The following is a 26,930-nucleotide window of genomic DNA, read 5'->3' as shown; positions in this document are numbered from 1 at the left end:
ACTGGTTTCAGCACCCGCACAACCTCCCGTGCTCCTCCGCAGTCGGCCTCTTCCCCTCTCCAGCCCTGGCAACTGCTGCTGGGTTTCTGCCCATATGGCTTTGCCCAAGAAACTCCTATCATCGGAATCCTGTAATACAGCAACTTGTGTCTGGCTTCTTTCATTAGAAGATGGCACTTGAGAACCGTCCGTTTTGTTACGTATACGAGAAGTTCGTTTCCTTCACCGTGGAACCGTTTCCCGTTATATAGATGCCCTACAGTTTGTTCACCCATTCATCCGGGGAATGACATTTCGGTTGTTTCCAGATTTGGGCTGTTAGGACTAGAGTGATTATAAATATTGGCGTATAGATTTTTGTACGAATATAGGTTTTTATTTCTCTGGGGGAAATGCTTAGGAGTGGGGTGGCTGGATTGTGTGATGAATATTTGTTTCACATTACAAGAAACTGCCAGCCTGTTGTCTAAAGTGGTTGTGGCTGCTCTGCATTGCCACCAGCCATGTAGGAGAATTCTAGCTCCTCCTCCGCACCAGCATTTGGTGTTTTCAGCTTTCTCTGGGCTTCTGTTGTTGTTGTTGTTGTTGTTATCCTAGTAGCCGTACAGTGATGTCTTGTGGTGGGAAAGTCATTTCTCTAGTGACTAGTGACACTGAGATCTTTTCAGGTGCTTACTTGCCATCTATGTATCTTCTCTGCGAAGTATTATTCAAGTATTTCCCCCATTTTTGATTGAGTTGTTTTTCTCCTCTATTACTGCATTGTCATAAAATCTGGACAAATATTTGTGTTTGGCAAATATTTTCTCCTAATCCGTGGCTTGTTCATTGTTCTTTTAATAATGTCTTTCAAAGGGCAGTCGTTTTTCATTTTGAAATAGTGCCGTTTATCAATAATTCTATTATAGATTGTACTTTTAATGTTGTCTCTAAGAAATCTTTCCCTGACCCAGGCTTACAAAGATTTTTTTCCTGTGTTTCCTTCTGGATATCTTAGTTTTAACTTTTACATTTAGGTTTGTGATTCATAAAATGGTAACTTTTAAACTGTGAACAACATTATAGCAATTAAACTATTTTATATCGTATGTTACTTCAGAGTTTACAGAGTGATATTCTACACATTATCTCACTTGCAACCTCATGGTTTTATACGTGTTTCTATTCCGTAGATAAGGAGACTAGAATCAGGGGAGTAAACATCTGAAGTCATACAGAGAGGGATCAGCATGCGTTCTAAGGCTTGGGCTTGTCCATACTGTGTGTGTGGTATCTACCACGGTATCTGGCACATGGTAGATTTCATTACATGTTTATTTCTTTTCTTCCTGACACATTGGTAATTTTTCACACTTGCCAGTGGGACTCCAGTCACGCACACAAAACGCATTGCCCCAGATTAACAGGAAATATTCCACTGGGATTTCTCTCCACCTTTTATTGATGAACACTAGTGTTGCAAACGTAGAGAACAAATATGTTAAAATATTTCTCATCTGTCAGTAAGGCTACAACAAACTATATTCAGTCAAAAACTTATCCCAGAGAAAGAAATCCTGAAACCTGTTTCAGGAACCCGTTGTAGTGTTTCGGTGGTTGTGTCTCTTGGTTACCTTCTTCTTAGTGATCACTGACTCTTCTTGAATTTCATCCGTGTGCACATTGTGAGGTGGAAAGATGTTACCTTCTCTCTAGTCTTCACAAGCTCTTCAACTAGTGAAGCAGGCTGAATAATTTGTCCAAGGTCACACGGAGAGGCGGCGATGGGACCAGACTTAAAGCGTAGGTCTGTTCTGTCCGTGTTCGGGCTTCCCATTTTATCCTCTTCACCTTGCACTCGCAGAAGCTTGGTCCCTCCGCGTCCTTATAAAGTCAACCTTCAGCCTTCCAAAGGGACCTTAGGCCTTTCATCTTTTTCACAGGGTGACCGCAGGCCCTTAAATTATCCAAGTAACTCATCTCAGAACGTTTTTCTATTTGCATTTTCCTCTTTGGCTCTGGTACCCAGAGTTAGACTTTGGCGTGGACCGAGGAGTGCTGAGCAAGGCAGGAAAGGCCTCGTAGCCACGATCTCAGCACACCCCTGCGTGCTCACTGCATGGTACCTGCACTAACTCGAGAGAACCGGAGGCAGGATCTCTCCTACATCTACAGCCTAACCGTTGCCCGTAGAGAGGCCCTGGAATCTCAGGGGGTAGCATTTGCACTTCTTTGCCAGTTACTGAGAAGGTTAGTGGATAACAGCATGTCGTGAACATTTTCCGTGCCTAAGACTGGCGCCAAGCGCTGTGCAGGAAAGCAGAGTCCCACAATCTATTTCAGGACACAGGACTGACACAAGTCAGGAGATAAGTGCAATCTGGGCTGTGTGTGATTGTGTGATGAGTGTGCCGAGGGTGCTGACGGTGAGTGTGTGATCTAGCACCAGCCTGTGCACCCCCACAACGATCCCCACTTTGTGGGCATGCCCCCATCGGTGTGGAAGGAGAGGAGCTCCACGGTGAGGCAGAACTGAGAGCCATGCTCCTACTTTCGGAAGGGATTGTCGTTGGGTCTTGAGAGGAAGACATGAAATGCCATGGGTCAAGTCCTTCACACACGGCCCGACTTGGGCTGGACCTTTCCTTTGTATGCCATAAACCCCCATGCACAAACCTGTTACTGAATATTGTCTTTCCATTGTCTCTTGCCTCGTTCTCAGACTAGGGGCCCCGTGAGGCAGGGACCGTTCCCAGCGTGCAGGCATCATGAGACGTGTTCACCCACTTCCCGTACTTCTCACTCTTCCTTTTTTCCCAAATAGGGAAAGGAGTGAGGTTTACTGTCTCGTTAAAGGGGGGGGGGGGGTATTTTACAGCTCAAGAAGAATTTGGGGTTGATTAATACAGGACAAAATCCAAATAGTACCACTTTCACTTTTAACTCTCATCGGACTCGATGCCTGTCGGACCAGCAAGAAAATCAACCCAGAGATTTAGATAAGCATTTCATGAGCAGAAAGCGTCCTCGCTTGTTGTTTTTACCTGCCAACAAGTTTCCTTCTTGTCCTTCTATGCTAGGTCATGTCATTGCCACCTTTTAACAGTACAGACCGTTTTACTGGGTGACAGAGCCCTAAGGGATAAATGTTTGGGGCCTGATGCCAAAGTTAGTTATCCCCTAGGTGTGGTGTTCTTTTAAGAAGGATCTGCTGGGTTTTTCTTTGGTAATACGTGATAACTGTTCGATTTAGCTTCCGTAAAGAGTTTGCTCGTTTTTGCTAATACCCACAGTTCTGGGCAGTGGGCGGATGGGAGGCAAACAGAGCTTTTTACATATTGACTTGAAGAGCGCTTGGCTTTTGGTTCCTTCCTTTCAGGTTTGGCAGGGAATGCACAAGACGTGGCAGGGAAATGGGAGATGACAGCTTCGGGGTCAGTTTCCGCCACAGGAGACTTTGACATGTGACTGGAGGGACTCCCTCTTTGTATTGCTCGTTAAGAAGTAAATAATAAGTAGGGTCCTTGGGTGGCGCAGTCAGCTGAATGTCCGCCTCTTGGGTTTGGCTCAGGTCCTGATCTTGGGGTCGTGGGATCGAGCCCCACATCAGAATCTGTGTTCAGCAGGGTGTCTGCTTGAGTCTCTCTCTGTCTCTCCCCCAACCCACTGCCTGCGCGTGGGCACGCTCTCTCTCTCATAAATAAATAAATAACTATTTTTTTTTTTAAAAGGAAAGAACGAACCAGCAATCGACAAGATGTTAGTCTCAGAAGAGGACATGTCTTAATGTAGAGCATCATGGTAGGCACTATAGGAAATAAGGAGAAAAAACTGATTCTTCAGAGTCGGGGACAATACAAACCGTAATATAATAATTCCTACCAAATACGAGCGCTTGTGATGTACCAAATGCTGTGTTGAGCACCGTGCATACATTATTTCACTAAATTCACTCCTCCCAACCCCTCTAGGAGTTGAATAGTAATATTTCCAATTTATAAACAAAAAAAAACCCCAAGACTCAGAAAATCTAAATAACTTACCCTGCATCATACAGCTAGTAAGTAGCAGGACTGGGATGGAAATACGGGCCTGCCGATTGCACAGCCTGTGCTTTTAACCACAGGTTGGCTATGGTCCTTTCCTCAAGTCGAATGAGACCAATGTGAATTATAAAAGAAAAGTGATTTTTACACCACTGACCGAATTCAGCATGTGGATGTCTTTTGTTTGGCCCAAGTGGTTTGGTCTCTGTGGAACTTCTTTTTACTGTTTTAATTAACTCATTGCTTTTTAAAATTTTAGTGGATATGACATAAAAATCCAGATTTCTGGCTTCATTTGAAAACAGGATAATCTGCCAACCAAAGACTGGAGCTGAGGGGAGACCCTCTTTTAAAAAGCCTGTGCTTTCCTCCTTCCCGGTACCCCACTTTTCCCTGTCATCTCCTTGGCCCCAGGACCAATGTGAGTGCCCATTTATCATCAGGCTTACACCGCTCTTTTCCTTTTTGTAGTCTTAGAAGGAAAGTGAATGTGTGTGTGTGTGTGTGTGTGTGTGTGTGTGTGTGTGTGCAAGTCTCAACCAACATTCTCCTTATACCTGGCCCATTTCTTTGCTTGCATTACTCATCTGTGTTTGAGATGGGGACCTCACCCTGACGCTGGGAGAAACAGGTGCAAAATGGACTTACTGTTTCATTAGAAGCTCAACAATGGAGGCACATCCCTGGTCTTGAGAGCAACCAGGCCTTGACATCTGCTTGCCATCTCTGACTCGCCAGCCTGGGCGGACGGTCCTTAGTAGACCTGTCCTGCCAGCTGGCTGGTGAGCGCTGCGGCTGCCTCGCCTCCGTCTCTCACTAACAACGTCTCCATCTTTCCTTTGGCTTCTCAGTGCCCAGCATGCAGTTCGCCAAGGATCTGCTCCTAGTGAAAGAGAAGGAGGGTGTCCTGCATGTGCCCATCATTCGGAGCGGAGACCTGAGCTATGAGTCGTCGGTGAGGTGCTACACCCAGGGCCGTTCAGCCCAGGTCATGGAGGACTTTGAGGAGAGAAGAAACGCAGACTCTTCACGGATTACGTTTCTGAAGGGGGAGAAAGTAAGTGGGTTCATGACGCCCGAAAGATCAGATTCTCTTCTTCCTTGATGCCTTTACTTACCCATCACGAAGTCATTAAGACAAATTCTGAACATCCTAGGAATTCTTTTACTGGTTGATACTATTTGGAATACTATCATCTGTCCTGTGTGGTCATCTTCTTGGTCTCCTACGTACAACCAAATGCATATATCGTTGGTTGAGCCAGGAATTTAGATGACATGTAACATTTCTGGAATTTAGCAGAATCAAATGAATGAAGCTTCTCTTAATTTGCAGCTACATTAGAGATGACGCACTCCACCAGTGACACCCAGAGGAGGCCGAGACAATCCTCTAGAACCCGGGCCCGTGTCCCAGGGCAGCATAGATTCTAATATAGAAGCCATAGGATGGACCAAATAGGCAGACTGAGCAGATTCAAGGCAGGAAAGTGCTCTCTTCTTAGCAGTTACAGAAAAGTGGTCATATGGGCACAAGAACCTGAGAAATCCCAGTCAGTAAACATGGCCACATTAGAACCAAAGCCTGCAACCTCAGTGTATGTCCAAAGTGTAGATATATTGAACGAGAATCATATTTCCACATTTTTGGATTTCAGTTTGAGATCATTGAGTCACCTATACCTTCTTAATTTGAGACACACAGTTCCCATAGTCATTTCAGGGCCCTTCTCTGGCTTTGCTTTATTTTCTGCCTGTTCTCCAGCCATACTTCTTCCCTACTTCAGAGCTCATCAATCTTTTGTGTTTATATATATGTCTTAATTTGTATTTGTCTATTAAAAATGCTGGTTGTCTTGTATGCAGATTTTAATTTATAAATTAAACAATTTTCTTTTTCAAACTTTTACTCTGTTTACTCAGTAAGGTGTTTTAGTATCTGTCCATGTCATTTATGTGTACATCTAATCTGTTGCTGACATAGTGTGTTATTTTCCATGATGGGCACTTCGTACATTTCAACCATCCACTCTTAGCAGTAGACGGTGAGGAACCTCAGAGACAGAGCCCAGACATCTCCTAACATTCTGCCACCACAGAGAATGCTGGAGGGCACGTCCTCCTTCATGTCCTCGTGCAGACCTGAGTGGGAACGTCTTCGGATGTACACTATGGGCTTAATTTGAAAAAAGTGTCAGAACACTTTCCAGAAAGTTGCTAGCAGTGGCCTGAAGGTTGTTATAATCCCATATCCTCTCCAATACAGTACTCATCTTTTGAATTTTTGTTATTCTGTTATGTATAAAGTTAAATATCATTTTAATTTGCATTTCTCTAATTACTACCAGTGTATATGCTTGTTAGCTAACTGGGTTTCCTCTTAGCTAAATTAGTCATTTTTATCCTTTGTTCCTTATTATTGCATTGCTATCTTTTTCTTGCTGATTTGCAGTCTTTCTGGTATGTTCTAAATATTAATTCCTTGCTGGTTGTAGACATTTTAGATATTGCAAACTTATTTTTGCATTCTGTCCCTTATCTATAAGCTTTAATCACAGCGTTCTTAGTTGAACAGAGTTTTCAGTTCTGGTAGAGTCAGACGTATCAGGTGTTTGCCCTATGATTAGTCCTTTTGAAGTTTAGCACTAGAAGTTCTTAGCCAGGCCAGGTCACACAGAATCTTTCTCTGTTCATCTTTACTACCAAAAAAAAAAAAAAAAAAAAAAGTGATAGCTGCCTTCTTTTAGGCTCTTGGTCTTTTATGCATCTGTGACTCATAGAAACCCTGTCTTAGCTATGTATTTTATGGGAATTTTACTGGTGGCAGGTTGAAACATGTGTTTAAAAACATACACAAATGCAACAGATACAATCTTCAGCTTTGAGTCTACGTGTCTGTATTTGTCTTAAGTTCAAAAGAGGATTCTCTGCTTATCCAAGAGACAGTTTATAATTTAATAAAATTACAAAGAAAATGTGGTCTAACCATCCATATGTTACCCACATGACAACCTCCCATTCTCCACAAGCGCACTTTGAAGCTTCATTTTCTCTGGCGGGCTAAGCACTTTGTCTTTGAAATGTGTCCTTCGCTAGAGTGTCGTTTTTTAAAAGATATCCTGAGGAGTCACTGCTAAGTTCATGTTTTCTCTCAGGAAAAAAAAGGGACATTCTTCAGGGGCTTAAAACCTAGTTAGTGAGCTACCTATAAACATTCACATGATGCTCCCCTTCCATTTCGTGTGCCTTCGGGAGAACGAGAGTGGAATTTCTCTTACCCGCAGATCCCCTGCAACACAGTCGCAGAGTGGATTTAAAATGGTTCAACTAAAAATAATCCCACTTCACATCACGTGACTCTACCGTTGAGGTCACCGTGTCATCTAAAATATTTTGGCCTTCTTTTATGTTTTCTTAAGAATACAGTCCTCGGTAGAGAATAATCAGTGTGAGAAGCACTTGATTTCTCCCTGTCAAACAGGGATTTAGGTTGTGTTCTCAGACTTTCGGAATTCAGCAGTGTTCTGCTGAGACACAATTTGGCAGTGCGTTTAAGAGCTCTGCAGCGCTGAGAGGTATCAGAGAAGCCTTTCTGAGTTCCTTCTAAAACCTGTCAGTCTCCACCAGGGAACAGACCACTGTTCAGCCTTCTCCAGGAAGCCTAATGCATATGTTAACCCCCATCATCTGAAATGTACCTTTCAGAACACACGCGTATGTCTTGGTCTGATCAGGGAAAGTGCACAGGTTTCCTGCAGGTACATTGGACCCCAGTCCAATGTTTTATTGATCTTGTTTTTCACAAAAACCAATCATTCTGAGTGGTTTGGAATATTCTAATATGAGGCTCCATACATAGGTATGTCCCTGTCAGGCATGAACTGTTAGATTTAAATATTCTGTTTGACAAATGAAATGGTTTGGAACCTTTCGAATTTGTGTTGACTCTTTGATGCTGCAAAGAAGAAAAATCATCTTCTAGGAAATACAAGAGAAGTACTGATTTTTCAGTGCAAATTTTAATCTATCTCATGCCGTCGGCTCTAGATGAAGAACTGTACTGTCTCTATCCATGATGACTCCGTGTTTGAGCCTGAGGAACAATTCAGAGTCTACCTCGGCCATCCTCTTGGAAACCACTGGAGTGGAGCCAGAATCGGGAAGAATAACATGGCCACCGTCACCATATCCAATGACGAAGACGGTAAGAGACGCTACTGCCTTTAGTTACTCTCTGGTTGATAGAACGTGAACTGATGTGTTACTAATAATGTAATTATAGGGGTTTTATTAAAAATGAAAGTGCTGTAAAAGTGCCTCCTGACAACAGTCTCAGAGTATTTATATAAACTGTTGGCGGCTAGTGATCACCCTCATGCAGCTCCGGTAAGGCGAGCGCTGGTCCTAATCTCATGACGCCCCACCACTTGGCCAAGAGATAAGGAATGAGTATGCTTACAAGCTAGGACAGAGATGCCAAGGCAGACAGAGAATAAAGCCTACGTAAGTCATTACAGTTCAGAAGCCAGATTGGAAATGCAATCAGAATCAGTTGAATCCAATGAACTAATTTAAACACGGCCACCTTCCTGGAAAAGTCCAATTTCTCAGTTTCCTTCTAATTGATTTGACCTATTAACTGCAGAATCTTAAATTCTTTAGTCAGGTGTCAGCAAAGAATGACCCAGGCACTGGGGAAAACAAAACCGAATCTGTTTCAACTTGGGACAAAATTGCTTTATTTAGGGCAATATTTTAATGAGGGAATGGATGATATTACAAATAGTAATCGCTGTTTTTATGTTACCGTAGACCAAGAACCACGCTAAGCATGTTATATTATTTCATTTAATCCTGACGGTAACCCCTTGAGGGAGGCGTTAGAATCCCTGTATTACAGCTGAAGAAATTGAGCCTCAGCAAATTTATATAATTTATGCTCTCAGTTACACAGCTGTCAGCAGCGAAACTGTTTGTAACCCTTATTTTATCAGATTCTAGAATCTACCTGAGTCAGTTAGTGACACTCTCAGAGTTTCTGACATAAAATCAGGGACTACCATGGACATTGGGTAAAATAAGAAAAGCCAGCCTTGAAGCTGGATTCGTCCTTTATCCGGGGACTCGGGCTCAGATCCTGAAGTGAACCCCTCCCAGTCACCCGGAAACCTGACGGAGGCTCAGAGAGGTTGTAAGCGACTCTCCCAAGTTCCAAGGAGCATTCATCAAAAATACCAAGTCTCTAAGGAAGCTTCTCTTCTATGATTAGGACGAATTGATTTTCTGAGAGGCAAAGAGGGAAATGAACAGAGACTCTAGAAATATCTGCAAAATATTATAGTATATTAGAAGTGGCATAAAATTTGTAATTACTCTCAATTTTCACATTTTTTTGTCTCTATCTACAACTACCGCCTCACCCTTCCCCATGAAAATATAATGGAAAAGAAGGCACAATTTGAAATTTTTGTAAAAAGAAACATAGTCATCCCTTCATAGCAATGAGACTAGACCTCAAACCAGATTGGGCTAGGAAGTCTTGTGTTCTTCATTAAAACCACTCATTTTTAATTAAATAACCTGTGAGTAGTTAGAAAAATTTAAGGAATGGGAGGCATGAGGGTCCTGGGAAGAAGGACTCAGAAGATCAGAGATGGGAGATAGACTTGGGAAGTTTAGGTTGTGTATAAATGAGATAAATTATAAAGCTTTGGGCTTCTGGGTGGCTCAGTGGGTTAAAGCCTCTGCCTTTGGCTCAGGTCATGATCTCGGGCTCCTGGGATGGAGCCCTGCATCGGGCTCTCTGCTCGGCAGGGAGCCTGCTTCTCTCTCTTTCTGCCTGCCTCTCTGCCTACTTGTGATCTCTCTCTCTCTGTGTCAAATAAATAAATAAAATCTTTTAAAAAATTATAAAGCTTAGAAATTCATATCTCATAAATGAAAAAGGGTTTATTCATGCAATCGGTCGATCAGTATTTGTCAAGGGCTTACTCTGTCTCAGTCCCCTGACAAGTGTGTGAATCTAAAAACATTTCTTGAGCTGTAATGCCCAGATGGAAACGGGGACATCGTGCATTTCAAAGTACTTGAAAATATTTTCCCACTATTGTTTTTAATAAGAAACCTGTGAGGAGCAACTCCTGCAGAATCATAAATAAGTTCCTTCTCCAAAGCTTTGCTGAGGGGTAAAAACGAATTGATTTTTATGACCGCAAGCCATTTTACCTTCGTGTTGCTTACTAGTGTGGAAGGGTCCCTCCTTCCTTTGTAAGGTGTTTTCAGGGGACTGGAATCCTTCGTGCTTCTCTAACTTGCTCTTGTCTTTCTAACCCTATTTCCTTAGCTCCTACCATTGAGTTTGAAGAAGCTGCATACCAGGTCCGGGAACCCTCGGGGCCAGACGCCATCGCCCTCCTGAACATCAAGGTGATCCGCCGAGGAGATCAGAACAGGACGTCCAAGATTCGCTGCAGCACACGGGATGGGTCTGCCCAGTCCGGGGTGGATTACTACCCAAAGAGCAGAGTCTTGAAGTTCAGTCCCGGTAATTGAACGCCAGTCCTAGGCCGTGGGTTTTACCTGATAGAAGGGCAAATATCTTGTATTCGAAGGAAGGAATGAGCAGAAAACAAGAGACAAACAGTAGTACTGACTAAGCATGAAGTACTCATTAGGCACACGTTTGCTTCTACAGGAATCTTGAAAATCTTTGTTGGTAAAAATGGCATTGAGAAAGAACGAGAGTAGATCCCTTGCTTCAGAACACGCTTCTGATTTGGGTTTTATTTATTTATTAAGGATTGTATTTATTTATTTATTTGACAGAGCTCACAAGTAGGCAGAGAGGCAGGCAGAGAGAGAGGAGGAAGCAGGCTCCCCACCGAGTGGAGAGCCCAATGTGGGGCTGGATCCCAGGACCCTGAGATCATGACCTGAGCCGAAGGCAGAGACTTTAACCCACTGAGCCACCCAGGCGCCCCTGGGCTCATTTAAAAGGATGTTTTGGCTGTTGTGAGCCTATGACTTGGTTGAGTCATAGATGCATTTGATTTTAAAGAAAAAATATGACCACCATCATTCTGTAAAACCCGGGTACAAGGCAGTGTGCCGGGTCTTTCAGGGATGACTTAGATCCAGAAGGCACAATCTCCGTGCTCCTCTGGTTGAACATCTGCTAGGAGACGGGATACCCTGTTACGAGATTTCCAGAAAAGGTTTATTCTAGAGGGAACTATGGGCATGAGTCAGGGAAAAGATAGAAAAAGATGAGATTCAGGTCACAGGTAGCTGTTTAACTTTCTTATATGGTGGTTTGATGGAAGAAATGAGGCAGAGAAGGACTTGAATTATATGCTAGATTTTCTCACAGAACTTTCTGGAGCAATGTAAGATGAACAGACCGGTGTGGGTCCTGGCGCCGTTTGTGATAGAGCCAGAAGTGGGCAGCAGCGGTAGAAGGCCTCTCCAGAGACGTCTTAGCAAGGGGGGGAGGAAGTGACCCCCTCAGAAATGAGGGGTGCAGGATCTCTGATGTCTCTCGTTCCAGTGGAGTTTTAAAGGGCTTTTGGCTCCAACCCGTGTGCATCTGCTTGGCGTTTGCCAGAAAGGTAGAAGCCCTTCCTCCGCCTCCACACCAGGACTGTTTTCCCGTGTGTCTTTCCTCTTTCTTTTTCTGCATGAGGATCTAGAGGAAAGAGAGGTCTTGGAAACAGCCCAGCCCAGGTGTTTGTAGGAGACGAAGAAGGGAAACTTAACTACTGCAGGCATATTTGCTCCCCCAGAGAATCATTTTGACAGGAAAGGAAGGCAGTTCCCAAGGCTCTCACCCCCTCCTTCCAGGCTGCCAAACCTGTCCACTACTGTCTTGGCGGGGACAGCCTTGTAGGACGCCTTTGAGATCCTGCTTCTCAGGACAGCCCTGAGGGGTGTCTGTGTGTGCAGGCGCTCACAGCCACGCAGGGGCTCATGCCTAAGTGTAAAGGGAAAGAAAAATTAAGCAAAAAACCTCCTAACCAGGGTGGAGTGTATTTTGGATCACAGATTTTTATTACGACTGGCTCGTGTCAGGCAGGGCCCGTTAATCCTCATATGGTGCCGGATAGGAAGTCTGAAAACGGAGCCTCTAGTGGAGTCTGGTCTCTAAAACAGATTTCTCCCTGGAGACAGGACTCAAGTGATTAGCAGCCGCCGTGTTTATTGAAAACCTCTGAAAGGAAAGGGCATATTTTAACGTGAATTTCAGCGGTGCCAGCCTGCCTTGTCTGAGGCGGGTCAGCTAATGAGGACCTCTGCTCTCTTTCTGCTCTGTCCTTGGTGAAGGTGTGGACCATATCTTCTTTAAAGTCGAGATCCTAGCCAATGAAGACCGGGAATGGCACGAATCTTTCTCCCTAGTCCTTGGCCCAGATGACCCAGTGGAAGCAGTTCTTGGCGATGTGACCACGGCCACGGTGACGATTCTAGACCAGGAGGCAGCGGGCAGTCTCATCTTGCCAGCACCTCCCATCGTGAGTTGCTTGACCCAAAGGGGTCGCCGCTTTGATGTCCTAGTGACTAGTACATGGTAGCTTGAGAGGAGCAGGCCTTCTGGGGCTGACTTCATTCTTCTAATACAGTGGCCCTCAACCGGGAGCCATCTCGTCCTTCCCTTCCCAAATCCCCTCCCCGGGCCACCATCTCCAGGGGAGGTTTGCCAATGTCTAGTGACATTGCTGGTTGTCCCGACTGTCACACTAGGTACTGTTAACATCTAGTGGGTAGAAGGCAGGGGCCCTGGTAGCCATCCTGCAGTGTACAGGACAGGCCCAACAACAAAGAATTATTTGGCACCAATGTCTGTGGTGCTGAGGATGAGAAACCCTGTTCGAACATTAGAGTAAGACCAAACCACGTTGATGCCTTCGTCTGATAAACACGGGAAGCATAATGCAATTGATCTCATTTCTTTGGTGGGACCTAGAAGAAGGGGAAAAAAAAAAGTAATGCTACCCCATAGCTCTTACCCCCATACATGCCAATGCCTAGAGTTAAGTATTTGCAGACGTGCAGTACGCAGTTCCCCAGTTTGGGGATGTGTAGAACGAATGCCCTGACTTCACAGTCAGGAGGAAAGGGCCTGGAGGGTGCCAAGCGAAATTGAAGCCGTCGTAATGAAGCAGTCAGAATGAGTCTTCTAGCTTTCCCTGGCTAGTCTCATACAGTAGAAGGATCATCCAAAGGGGTTCTCTTATTCAACTCAGAGAAAACACTCTCCCTTTATTTCCTTTTGTTTTGCCAAATACACTACTGCATACCATTAATAATTTAATGCAACTTTATTTATTTTGCTTGTTCTTAATGCAACTTTAAACCAGTAACTGTGATTCATCATACAGCTTTGGTTACAGTGGTGCGTAAACATAAAAGTATTTTTCACATGAGTGATTGGGCTCTGATTTAGGAATAAGATTAACAAGATATTAAAGCTTTTAGCTCAGGCAGACGGAGGATCTTCTTCACCACTAAAGGTCCATAGTATCTTCTAGGGTTGCCTAGCAAAGCTCTATGAAAACTTCCACTGTTATATTTTCTTTCTTTCTCCCTCCCCCTCTCCATCACTTCCTCTCTCTCTCTCTCTCTCTCTTTCTTTTTGTTATATTTTAAAGAATTTAGAGAATCCCTAGCAGTTAAGGGACCTTGTGGCTCTCTAGGGAGAGGAGCCTTAGTTCTCGGAGCTCCCAACGTCCAGCCCAGTCTGAAGCTTTGCTGCTCCTTTCCAGGTTGTCACCCTTTCTGACTATGACCATGTAGAAGAAGTGGGCAAGGAAGGAGTCAAGAAATCCCCGTCCCCAGGCTACCCGCTGGTTTGCGTGACCCCCTGCGACTCTCATTTCCCCAAGTACGCCCTCATGAGGGAGCGCTGCAGCGAGGCCGGCATCAACCAAACACTGGTGCAGTTCAGCTGGGAGGTGGCCACCCCCACGGACGGCAACGGCGCCCGGTCACCCTTTGAAACCATCACGGACAACACGCCCTTCACCAGCGTCAACCACATGGTAGGTCCGTGGGTCTGGGCCCAGTGCAACTCTGTCGGGCTCCTTAAGGCTCTTGTGTGGCATTTGGAATAAAATAAACAAATAAGCAGGTACACACAGTATGTACGTAGGTATTTTTCTTCTTATATATAAGGTAATATGGTATCGTAGAAAGAGATCCAAGTTAGTTATCAGACAATCCGTTTCCTAATCTTGATTCTGCCTACTTTTAACTACGTGATGTTAAGAGGTCACTTAACCTCCCTGGGTCTCCGTTTCCTGATCTGCAAAATAATACCTCCACTTAGGCACTTGACGAAGTCATTGACTAATCAGATATAAAAGTGATCTGTAAATGGTAAAGTAAGTCCAAAATTCCACGTAGGTACAATTACTGATTACTTTTTTTCACATCTTTTCAGTCATTCAGTAAGTAGTAGGTTATAAACTCCTTGAGGTCATGGATCAAGGGTTCTACCACATTTGTGTAGCCCAACGCGCCCAGCACATTGGGGGCACGTAGCAGGGATGGCGCAGCGATTAAACAAAGGATAGGTTGTTTCTCAAGTTGTCGGTGTTATACAGAATTGTAGGAGGGCGTGAGAAGTTCACCACGTAGTTGCTGTCCTCAAAGAGTCGAGACACCAGACCAACACCTCTGGTGCCATCCCAGAGCAATGAACAGTGAGGGTTTTCCCAGCCTTAAGCAACAGTGCACTGTGGGGGCGGCTCATCGCGCCAGTGACAGCGTCTCCTCAGAGAGACAGTCAAAGCAGTGGAGACCCGCAGCCTGGCATCTGGCACTTAGTAAGCCCTCGACAGTTTTGATCAAAACTTAATAATTTGGGACATCAGAGATTTTTTTCGGTCGGAATTTCTCTAGATTTTTCCTATTCAACTCTCATTTTGTTCTCATTTAATAAGAGAAGCAACCTCACTCACATCCATTGTTTTTTGCACAGCTTATTCAGAAGGGACAAAACGTCAATTCTTTGGCAAAGTAACCTAGTTCAAACTAGCTGATAAAATTTAAGAACTTAGATGATAAGACTTTACAGCTTATGGTTTTCTAAGTATCTAATTCTCTTTTGAAAAAACCAGGAAGGCAGCTTGGTCTAATTTGGGCCAAATATACATTTTTAACTTAACCAAGTTGATGTTTCAGTTTTTTTCTTCTTGCGATGACTCAGTGACTAATACTTTTATCCCAGTTTCCTTTGCTCTATCTTCGTTTCTTCAATTATTTATTTAATACCATTGTATTGTGTGCATCTGTGTAAGAGGCCTCAAATCCCTTCTGAACTAAGTCCATGTGTAAATAAATAAATAAAGCGTTGGCAGCTAATTAAAACAATTTTAATGGAAAAATCCTCTTTAATTTTTAATGGACTTCAGTGAAAATTGTTTTCATGGGTAGAATTTATAAGTTTGTATGATTGCTTCGTGGGAAGTCTATGGCACACAGAACTACCAATTAATTTTCCTTCTTATGTACTTCCCTACGTGTATGCGCACATTATCTAGAGAGTGTGGTAACCCATGTTATCTGTGCAGAGCCTGAGCTAAGCATTCTTATGCCTCCTGTAGGTCTGAGAACATGAAAGAATCTGTCGAAGGTCCTTCAAAGGCCAGTAGGTGTCAGAGGCCAAGTTCTCAGCTTCAACTCTTCCTGTTATTACAACCTTTCCCGTGTGTGTGATCATTAGGCGGGGGTTGGGGGTAGGGACTAGCCCTGGGAAAGAAAGGAAAATCACTCCTGGGAAGGAAGCCTCTCTTTCTGGTATCCTGACGCTATACCCTCAGCAAAAGTGACCCGGAGGCCAGCCAGTCTTAATGGAAGGGCTGGAAACTAGCTGAGTCGTCCTTATGCTGAAGCTAATCGGCAAAGAGAACGATACTATCACCGTGGCCGGTCATCTCTGGGCTCTTGCTCCCATCTGTCTACTTGCTCCCGGTCTGACACACGGCCTTAGGCTATATATACTCGCGCCTTTGTCCCTAGTGCCTGGCTCCTGGGAGAAAGTCAGCAGTTTTGTGGCGAAGGAATGAACAGATAGATGAGTGGGTAGATGGATGGACAGACAGATGACGGATGGTCTGCACAGATAACCCTGTACCAGAGACTGGTCGTGTCATATCGTCCAGAAGATACAATGGCAGGAGCTCTTTGAGGAACAGACATGCGTCTCATGTACTTTATCTTTCCCGGCAGGTCCTGGACAGCATTTACTTCAGCCGGCGGTTCCACGTGCGTTGCGTGGCAAAGGCTGTAGACAAGGTGGGCCACGTGGGCACCCCCTTAAGGAGCAACATTGTTACCATTGGAACAGACAGCGCTATCTGCCACACCCCCGTGGTAGCTGGGACAGCCAGAGGCTTCCAGGCCCAGTCCTTCATCGCCACCTTGAAGTACCTGGACGTCAAGCACAAGGAGCATCCGAACAGGTCGGGCCAGGGTGCCGTCCACAGCGAGGGGCTCTCCTTTGTGTGTTTGCCGATGAGGCAGATCAATGAGTAATGCCGCTGCAAAATTCAGAATCGTGGTCATAAATGCCTCAGAAAAAATTTAAATTCTTCAAAGCCCCCTAAAATCCGTCCCCTTGCCTGTCTTCTTAGCCTCCTGTCCCTCGCCTGTCACTCTCGCCTGCCAGTCTGTGCACAGAGAATCATGACAGCCCTTCTAGAAACTTCTAGAAACTTCCTCATCATCTTTCCCAGTTTAATTCAGAAGCTCCTCCTTCCAGCTCTCCTGGCACCATGAATGCCCCTGTCAGAGCATTACCACCGTTCATTCCCTCTCTGTTCCGTAGTAGATGGTGAGGGCAGAGACCATGATTATCATTATGGTTTGATCCCCTCTGGCCAGGACAGTGCTTCTGGGCCTCTAAGAAACACGTGTTAAATATCTAGTGAACGGAATAATAACGCGGTATAAGTTGAAAGTCACTGGACAGATGTGCTTTTATTTTTTCCTATGCTCCCATGATTTTGATGGAAGAGAGATACTTTCATGTTTGCCTAGCAAAAAAGGATTCATGTGTATTATACATATTCATTAAACCTGGTGGTAATTGTATGTGTGCCTTTATGAGCAAGTGAGTTCAGAGAAGAGGGTTCATTTGCATGGAGAAAAAAAAACAGATTTAAATATGGAGCCAGGAATATGCAAATTCTTTCTTTTTTCCTCGCAGAATAAGATTTACTCTTATTAGAAAGCCGTAGCAGAAGTGCCCAAGGCACGACTGACCCCTTCTTAGCAAAAGAGACATCCTGTTCCTATTCCAAGATTCTGATTCCTCTTAAAAATGTCTCTTGGGCTTTTGTTCCAAGAGACAAGCTGTAAAAACTCAAAGGCACCCTCAATCGACATGCCAAAAATTTAAACTCGTCCAACGAACATAACACAGCCCCTAAGTACGGTTCTGTCGTGTTGCAGTCTTAACTCATATTTATTAAGCTCGTATTTTATTTAGAATTTTACACTACGTGCTCTGGAGAAATAAAAGAAGTGAAGGCAATGATCCTCGTCCTCGTTGTGGGGAGGCAGCTAAGCTCTGAGACGCGTAGACGAGGGGAGCGTGCACTGATGAGGGCCAGGAAGGGCCGCCCGCATCGCTTTGAACTTGAAGGGGGAGGGGGGAGGAGGCTCTTTAAGTTGGGAGGAGACGGCAGGAGTAGAGGGAATATCTTCTAAGATACTGTCCTGGGTAGGAATATTGCCCTTAGAGTTTAAAGAGCCCAGTGACGTCATTTGGCACAAATACTTAAACAAATATGGGTGTCGGCCCTACTCGGTCTCCCCCAGACACCCCCCGTGACAGAGAAGGAGCCGCCGCCTCTGTCATTCACCCCACTGTAGCTCACGAGGAAACAAAGCTTCCACTGAAAGCAAAAGAAAGCTTTAAAGTAATTTGTGGTGGTGATGTTATCTTTTCTGGTACAGGAGAGAAAACAATTGTGATTCTTGATTGCTATCAGGTCTGGGCCGGAGGATGTCTTGGCGTGAGGGTTGGGGGACGACCCCACGTGTGCATCGTCCCCTTAGGGAAGCTTCGGGACGGAAAATGGTAGATTCTCTGGTGCAGGCAGAGTACATCGTGAGGAGGACCTGTAGCGCGGCAGCGGTTCCCGGCGTGTGCCTCAACACTCTCTCTGCCCATTTTGGCCCCAGAATCCACATCTCCGTGCAGATCCCGCACCAGGACGGAATGCTGCCGCTTATCTCCACCATGCCGCTGCACAACCTGCATTTCCTGTTGTCCGAGTCCATCTACAGACACCAGCACGTTTGCTCCAATCTCGTCAGCACCCGCGACCTGAGGGGCATCTCAGGTGAGGGACGGCCTCCGCGTGGCTTTCCCCTTCCAGCCCAGCCCCGTGGCCTGGGGACGCAGCGAAGTGGACTCTGCTTTCCTGTCCCCCGTCCTCAAAATCTGCGGGATGAGTGGAGTTCCTCCTAGCAGGCGGCCAGGCACAGGCCGCTCAGGCAGCGAAGGGATTGGGGGAAAACAAGGACTTTGCAATCAAACCGTCTCGGGTCCGAATCCCTGTCCCGCTCTCCACACACCCGCACACAGAGCTGGACTTCCCCAAACCGGTGTCTCCTTATCTGGGACATGAGGGTAACAACCGACGCCCGTCGGGTGATGGTTTACTTTGTAGACGTTTTAAAGCAGCTGTCGTGCTAACTGCTGGTTCTCTCACTGTGGGGGAGGGTCTGGACCCTAAAGTCGCCTTACTGCAGCCGCCTTTGAAAGCTAATGTGCAGACGTCGCGTGTTGCAGGATGGGTTCCCTGGGGGCAGAAACTGAGATGGAGTGTGGGGTGCAAGGTGGTTACTGGGGACCAGCGTCCATCAAAGGGAAGGGGAGGAAGCAGAACTGGGCAGAGGGGAAGGTCAGGCCACAGTCCTGACTCTTCCGGGAGCTCTGGAGAGACCCATCAGCCCGACTCACCCTACGTCCCTCCCCAGCTGACGGGCCTTCTTTGCAGCTCACTCCATCACTGGAGGCCAGGAGGGGGGGCCCGAGGAGCCGACGTGCCACGGGTCCGGGCCCGAAGCTGCTGACCGTGGAGCAGCTCGGCTCTGTGTTAACCGGGGCAGACGTTTGACTCTACAGGGCATCCTGTCCATGTCCGTTTACCTGAGCAAGTGCCCATTAAACGCGCGTTTCCTCCCTTGACAACTGATGAGTCATTTACCGGAGTCTGGGAAGCTGGTTCGCGTTCATTAGGCCTCACTTTAAGGAGTGACAGTCTGTACAGTAGAGATTGGTTGACGGTAAAGTATTTGCAAGTCACTGAGCTACACCTGAACGTTTACCCGGTCCACATCTGCAGCCGCGAAAAGAGACATGCTCTGGCTGTCGGCTGAAAGTTGGTTCTTTTTCCTACTTAAACACAATTAAATTCAACACATGTTAACTGAGATCCTAGTCCTTTTGGGGGCAGAGGACCGGGTGCTGGTGTTAAACGTTCTAAGAAATGCATCAACTCTTTCAGAATTCTACGGTTGCCCTTAGTGCTGTCAAGAACCTTAATCCTGATACTCTAAAATCGCATCTGTATTTGGCTCGCCGCTGCATTAAGGTCTTCCTTAATTTAGAACAGTCCGGTAGCTTGGCAGCATTTCTCCCCACAATTTTTCCCGCAGCACGGGAGTTTCAGTCAAGCACCATTAGCGAGCTGTTTACTCCTTAATGCAAAATTAAGATATTTTTTCCCAAGAGTTCAGAAACTATAGGAGGGGAGGAGGAAGTCAGATATTGTTTTTTGTCTTTACATAAAAGCTGTTTTTTAAAAAAAATCAGTCTTTTTTTTCTCTTTTTAAAGATTTTATTCATTTATTTGACAGAGAGATCACAAGTAGGCAGAAAGGCAGGCAGAGAGAGAGGGGGAAGCAGGCTCCCTGCTGAGCAGAGAGCCTGATGCGGGGCTCGATCTCAGGACCCTGTGACAAAGGCAGAGGCTTAACCCACTGAGCCACCCAGGCGCCCCCCCCCAAAAAAAATCAGTCTTAAAAAATAGCAATTCATCAACAAATTATCCATATAGTAAGTCTGTGTCTTCAAGAATTGATTGCAAAGTTTCAATGTGTTTTCTTTTCCAAGACACATGGGACCATGAGCTCTGACTCCGTGGATAATGTCATTTGCTCACCTTTTTTCCTGGGGTTCCTGCAGCCTCTTAGAGGGCCTGTGACCTCAGTCACTATATTTAACCCCAGGCAACAGGTGGTCTAGCTCCCCTCGCCTTCTCACTCAGTGTGTTTTGGGAGCCTGGTTGCTCTCTTATAGGGTCTCTGAGGAAGGATGGGTTATTTCAGTCTCACAAGGACACGTCCCTTCTCCCCACTCAGCTCCTGGGCAGCCAGTGAGGGGCATGTCCACAGATGGAGTCACTTTTCCTCGTTCCTCCCCCCACACAGAGGCAGGGTTCCTGGACGACAGGGTCTATGACAGCACCGCCCTGGGGCCTGGGTACGACCGCCCCTTCCAATTCGACCCCAGCGTCCGGGAGCCCAAGACCATCCGGCTCTACAAACACCTGAACCTCAAGAGCTGCGTCTGGACCTTTGATGCCTACTACGACATGACCGAGTTAATTGACGTCTGCGGGGGCTCTGTCACTGCCGACTTCCAGGTGGGTGTTCCGGGGGCTTCTGGGAAGGCGGCGCGCACCTGAGTGCTGTATGGAAACCTTCTTTGCTCCTGAAAGCACTTCTGTTAGGAAGTTGCTTCCAGCAGCCCCCAAGAACTGGGAGAGCCAAGGGAGTCCTCTTTAAGTCCCTGAGCAGCCTGGTGGCTAGAGGGAGCCCCCCAAAGTCTGCTAAATTGAGTCATTGGAAAAAGAATGTGGAAAATGTTAAAATTAATGTGGAAAAAATGTACTGTCTGGCACAGCCACTTATATAAGAATCTAATATTTACTTATCCAGATACATAGGGTTTTTTTTTCCCTCTAGGTATATTGTGGAAAGCCAAAAGGATTTACTTTTGATGGTAAAGTTATTACAGAGTAGAAGTATTCTCTTCCGTGCTTGGGGAAATAAGTTGAAATGAGGTGCGCCCTTTCAGAAGACAAGTAGAGCTGCTCCCTTTTTAAACATTATGGAGAAAATTGTTTAAAACACATTGATTTCATGCCTACTTCAAACCTGTGCTGAACTGACAACCTTGCATAAATGGACACTTTTTAAAATTTATTTGAGAGAGAGGTTGAACACAAGTGAGGGGGAGGGGCAGAGAGCGACGGAGAAGCAGACTCCCCACTGAGCAGGGATCCCAACGTGGGGGCTGGATCCCAGGACCTGGAGATCATGACCTGAGCCCAAGGCAGACACTTCACCGACTGAGTCACCCAGGCGCCCCGACACTTCTTAACAGTTACTAAACACGAGTGACAGAATTTTAGTAAGAAGCCATCGTCCTAGGAGGGCAGTTCTATCAAAGGGATGAGGCTAACGGATCCTCATAGGAAAATTAAATCTAAAGCAGATCGTACCCACTTATGAGCGGCTATCTCAGTGAGCTAAAAGTGACGTTTGTTCTTCATTTCAAATCAGATTCAAACACACCGAAAGAGGGACTTCTGGAGGCACTTAGAGTAATTATTTTGGGACTGCGTCTTTGATTCAAATTTGTTTGTTCCTTTGTAATGCCTCTCAGTTTGGTTCACTCTCATTTCAGATGCACTACTGCCCTCTAGCGAATGGAAAATTAAGGCATTCTTAGGTTTGCTTTCTGTTTCTGCAGTTGCATGACCTAACGTTCATCTCCCCAAAATGCAAAACTAAGTGACTGGTTCCTCCCCTGGCTTCTCAAAATTTAGTATTCTGTGTTCTCCATGGTTTTTACTCTAATTACATTTGGGGGTATTTTTGTTCAGAATGTGCCTAAAAATCTCAAAGACTAAGATTTCTCGTTGTAAATGCCCCACTTCTTAAACCAACATAGAATAGATACACAGAAGTACTTCATTGCAGTCTGTTTCTTCAGAAATGGTTGAAACAGCTGGTATATGGTAGAAAGAATGTAGAATTTACAACCAAGCCCTAGTTCATGTCTTTCCCTCTCATAACTGCTCTGAATCTCTTCTGAAATTGTAGCCAATCATCTCAGCATAGGAAGGTACTTAGCACAATGTAGGTATGTGGTAAGCATTTGTCAAGGTTTGGTGGTTTTTGTTTTTTGTTTTTTGTTTTTTTTAAGGATTAACAAGTAATATCATGAGGGATAAAGAATAGAAAGCAAAAACAGAGGAGGGAAAATTAATTTTTCCAATCAACTAAAGAATTATTGAGGTTCTAATATCAACAATTTTGAGATTGGACCGTGTGTTTTTAACAAAGCCTATGTACTAAAGGGGCAGAATATGGCATGAGGTCCAGAGAAAATCTGAAAATTTTCCAAAGAAAATAGAATAAAACATTTCAAAAGATATTTTTTAATGAATATGGAATGAGCAGGGTCTTTTGAAACATTTGGAATCAAACCTTGAATCCCTGATACCACTGAATATGAAAACATTTTGTAGAAAAAGAAAATGTTGATGTCCCAATGATGTAACATTTGGGTCTTTTCCTAAACTACCCAAGGAAACACTTTACATTGTGTTTGAAAACAAAAGAAAAATGTAAGTTCCATAGTAGAGTATATTACAGTATTTTACCAGTGACAAAAACAACAATTTTTCAAACTAAGCTTTTTTGTTATCAAAGAAATAATATGTTTACAGGAGGAAATGCAAAATGAATAAATCAAGTCCCGCATTCATACACATGTATACACAATTACGTTCCCCATGAAAACTTCTGCTTGTATTTTGTTACCTTTCTATCCAATTTTTGTTCATAGTGAAATAAAAATTTTTTGAGCCATTAATTCGTAGCAGTAAAAGGAATCCCCTTAGGAGAACGAATCTCTTGGAAGTGTGAGGTGCTGCCTTTTCAAAACTCTTTCGGTGAGGCTAGTATGAGACGGGGAATTACACAAGCATCTGCAGCTCTGAACTGTGTGTGGCTAAGTTTCCTAGACACGATATCCAAGACCCATGACCTGAGTTCCTGTTGCAAGAGATGTGACTGCTCACTAAAACACCCACGTCAGCCACACACTCGTCCCAAGGGTCCAGACTTGGGCATCTTTCCAATTAGGGTTGATTCGGACGCTCCTACAGGTCACTGGAAAATGTGGTCAGCGAGGGACTATGTCTTAATTCTTTGGGAATAACTGTTACTTTTAAAGTCTCCGTCAAGTCTTCCAGCGACTGAACAGTGGACGCAAGTATCCTTCTCAGTCTGCAGGAGTGTTTCTGTTCAGGTGGCGCCTCCTCAGAGAAGCCTTCCCAGATCAGCCTGTAAAAGAAGCCTCCTGGGCACTTCCCATCCCTTTCTTGATTGTGTAAATGTATGCATTGCCTTACTAGACTGTGGGTTCCATAAAGGCTTCTCACTGCTGAGGAGGAAGCTCAGTCTGGTGCCTGGGCACCTAGCATGTCGTGGGCACTTGGTTAATAATTATTGATTGAGGGGCACCTGGGTGACTCAATCAGTTACGCCTCTGCCTTCATCTCAGGGTCCTGGGATCGAGTCCAACATTGGGCTCCTTGCTCAGCGGGGAGTCTGCTTCTCCCTCTGCCTGCTGTTTCCCCTACTTGTTCTCTCTCTCTCTCTCTCTCTCTCTGACAAATAAATAAATAGAATCTTTTTAAAAATTTAGAAAGAAATTATTGAGTGAGTCAGTGGCTAAATGAGGAAGTAAAAGTTGAACTGAGATGTCATAACCGTGTGCCCTTTCATCCCAGGGAACAAGTAACCCTCTGTGTGCACCATTTGCTTGGCAGGTGAGAGACTCCGCTCAGTCCTTCCTGACCGTCCACGTGCCGCTCTATGTGTCCTACATCTATGTGACAGCCCCCAGGGGCTGGGCCTCTTTGGAGCACCACACCGAAATGGAGTTTTCCTTCTTCTACGACACCGTTCTGTGGAGAACAGGTACACCCGCTGATATCTCAACTCTCCCGACCTTATGATCAAGCAAGATGAAATGCGGTAGCAAGTAGTGACTTCTGACGGGAGCTGCATTCCTCGTCCCGTTTTCTGCAGACAGTCAGAGGAGGGCTGCCCCTCAGGCCAGATGAACAAAGTGAACCTTGATATATTTTTCCGCTCCCGTGCACCTGATTCGAAGACCCTTTTGCTCCTTAAATGCCACAAATCACACCATTTTTAACTAGGAGCAAATGACATGATTATACTCCAAGAGGAGACCTCTGAACCCCTAACGGACAGTGTATGAATCTGTCAGTCATGTGCTGTCCTCTAGTCTGGGTCGCTAGCTATCTGGATCGAGTTTTTATCCCGGGAGGCCTTCCAATGTCAGCGCGTATGGACATGGTTCTTTTCAGGAACCAGAGATCCGCATACTGGCGAGAGCCTCTCAGCCAGGACCTCACCCTTCCTCCTGTGTCCCCCAAGCCAGCTTTCCCCCTGCTACCTCACGATGCCCCAGACTGATCTCCCCTTCCTTCTGCTGCTCCCGTTCTTCCTCTTGGCCTCCCCGGAGGGGATTTCCTTGATCTGAGCTACTACACAGCTCCAGGAATGCCCAGTAGGTTGGGTTTCATCTCTAGTAATGGAAAGTACAGTCTTTTCTTCTGTTGAGTGATTTGAACTTAAATCATTTGTTTTATATTTCTCTTGGGAAAATAACCTGGAAGTTTTCACACCTTGGGTCAGCTAATTTCTTGCGCTTTGGGGTTCTTTTTGAACGTTGTTTTCCCTCCTTTGTTTACCCTTTAGTTTGGGTCCTACCGAACCCATCGAGCATCCTGATTGTAATTACCCCCGGAAGCCGTGGTTTGCTCACGTCGTGCCGTATATGGCTGGGCTTCTGCAAGCTAATCTTGAATCATCCATTGGTTTGAATACTAAATGTAGCCACCAGGACATTTCTTATGGTTCTGTTGGTCATGAAAGGTGTCCTCATGAGGAAAAGTACATAGAGTTTGAGGCAGATGCACATCCTGTCGTCACATCCTGGTGTAAAGTTGACAGCAAGAAGTTTAAGGACCAGTTTTTTTGAGCAATGGGCTAGAGCCCTGACCCTGGGCTGTGGCGTTTTCAGGTATGAAGAAACTATGTCAGGAGAATGGAACTGTAACCAAAACCAAAACCAAAAACAGAAAACAAAAACCCAAGTAGAATGAACTGTTATTCAGTTTTAATTGGCAAATGTGTCTAAATAGATTCTGTGTTCATATGAATATACAAATTTTTCTTAACTTACATTCAAATGACTGCGGCTCTGCTTAGAGGTATCACTGGGACGACTCACGTGTAGCTTACTGTCTCGGAGATGTTCTCTGTTCTCTAACCTGGATGTTTGGTGTGTGATCGCCTGCCCAGGAATCCAGACAGACAGTGTGCTCTCTGCCAGGCTTCAGATAATAAGAATCTACATTCGAGAGGATGGCCGTCTCGTCATTGAATTCAAGACCCATGCCAAATTCAGAGGTAATATCAGGGCAGTTTTTCCCCCAATTTTTTTATTAAGAAACATGACAGGGGCACCTGAGTGGCTCAGTGGCTTAAAACCTCTGCCTTCGGCTCAGGTTGTGATCCAAGGGTCCTGGGATCGAGCCCTGCATCGGGCTCTCTGCTCAGCGGGGACCCTGCTTCCCCCTCTCTGTCTGCCTGCCTCTCTGCCTGTTGTGATCTCTGTCTGTCAAATAAATAAACACAATCTTTTAAAAAAGAGAGAAACATTACGAACATAGACAAAAGGCAAAAGAATAGAGCAATGAAAAGCAAAGTCAACAATTGTTAACATTTTACTCTATAAGTATGCCTCCATACACACATGCCCACCCATTTTTTGCACCACATTTGAAAAGAAGTTGCAGACGTCATGTCAGGTTACCCTAAATCCTTCAGTAGACCTCTGCTGAGAACAGAGGCTTTCTCTTACCCCTCACGGTGGTATCACCGCATCCAAGATATTTCAGATTGATCCAATCATATCTACTTCCTGTTCATAGTCCCTCTCTTGCCTTAAAATGCCTTTCCATCTGTTTTTATATTGTTTTATATTTGTTTTATATCTGTTTATATAAAAGGAATGTGGGTCCAATCCCTATTTACATATTGCATTCTGGCTGTTCTGTTTTCGTCTCTCAGTCTAGAAGTCTGTCTACTTTCATTTACTCGCGACACTGTATGGCTGCATTTTTAAAGAGTGGAAGTGTCCTGCTGAGTAACCTTTACATTTGCCTTGATGTTTACAACCATCTCCCTCTACCGAGGACTTGAGTGGCTGTAAATGTAATTTTTTTTAAGATTTTATTTATTTGACAGACACAGATCACAGGTAGGCAGAGAGGTAGGCAGAGAGAGAGAAAGGAAGGGAAGCAGGCTCCCTGCTGAGCAGAGAGCCCAATATGGGGCTCGATCCTAGGACGCTGGGATCGTGGTCTGAGCCGAAGGCAGCAGCTTTAACCCACTGAGCCATCCAAGCACCCCGAAGTGTAATTATTTTTTATCTGAAACTGGTTATTTCTGTTATAAACTACCAAGACCTTTCTGCCTTTAAGAGACATGTTTTTGGGAATTCAAAACTAAGTGTCCTTGACATTCATTGCCACACAAGGACCCCTGTTACTGTGAACGCGCCCGCACCACTTTCACGAGGATCACTGGTGTTGTTGACAAGTCGTGTGACCATAGCGTCCATCGTGAGCGGGCTGGTAGGCCGGGGTGCGATGCCGTGCTGTCCAGCCAGGGTGGAGGGATCCTAAGGTGTGAGGGGGAAGGTACAGCCTTACTTGTTTGGTGGAAGAATATGAATTCGGTGCAGGCGTTAGCAGAGCGTTCGTCTCACGTACGACCAGACTC

The 26,930-nt window shown here is 45.2% G+C and overlaps 1 protein-coding gene across 2 annotated transcripts in view; it reads left to right on the top strand.

The window, feature by feature from the left end:
• The window catches only part of FRAS1 (Fraser extracellular matrix complex subunit 1), a 406,500-nt gene that overhangs the window by 358,643 nt on the left and 20,927 nt on the right, over positions 1-26,930 (top strand). For both annotated transcript variants that reach the window (XM_045993253.1, XM_045993244.1), the window contains 10 exons: positions 4,877-5,082; positions 8,073-8,229; positions 10,369-10,569; positions 12,345-12,532; positions 13,784-14,059; positions 16,251-16,483; positions 18,210-18,370; positions 20,466-20,680; positions 23,882-24,032; positions 25,446-25,553. In XM_045993253.1, the coding sequence (XP_045849209.1) occupies positions 4,877-5,082; positions 8,073-8,229; positions 10,369-10,569; positions 12,345-12,532; positions 13,784-14,059; positions 16,251-16,483; positions 18,210-18,370; positions 20,466-20,680; positions 23,882-24,032; positions 25,446-25,553 (1,896 nt within the window). The remainder of the gene's footprint in view (positions 1-4,876; positions 5,083-8,072; positions 8,230-10,368; positions 10,570-12,344; positions 12,533-13,783; positions 14,060-16,250; positions 16,484-18,209; positions 18,371-20,465; positions 20,681-23,881; positions 24,033-25,445; positions 25,554-26,930) is intronic.

Source organism: Meles meles, chromosome 2 (genome assembly GCF_922984935.1).
Source record: "Meles meles chromosome 2, mMelMel3.1 paternal haplotype, whole genome shotgun sequence".
NCBI classification, from domain to species: Eukaryota; Metazoa; Chordata; class Mammalia; order Carnivora; family Mustelidae; genus Meles; species Meles meles.
This window is presented reverse-complemented; position numbering and strand designations above follow the sequence as displayed.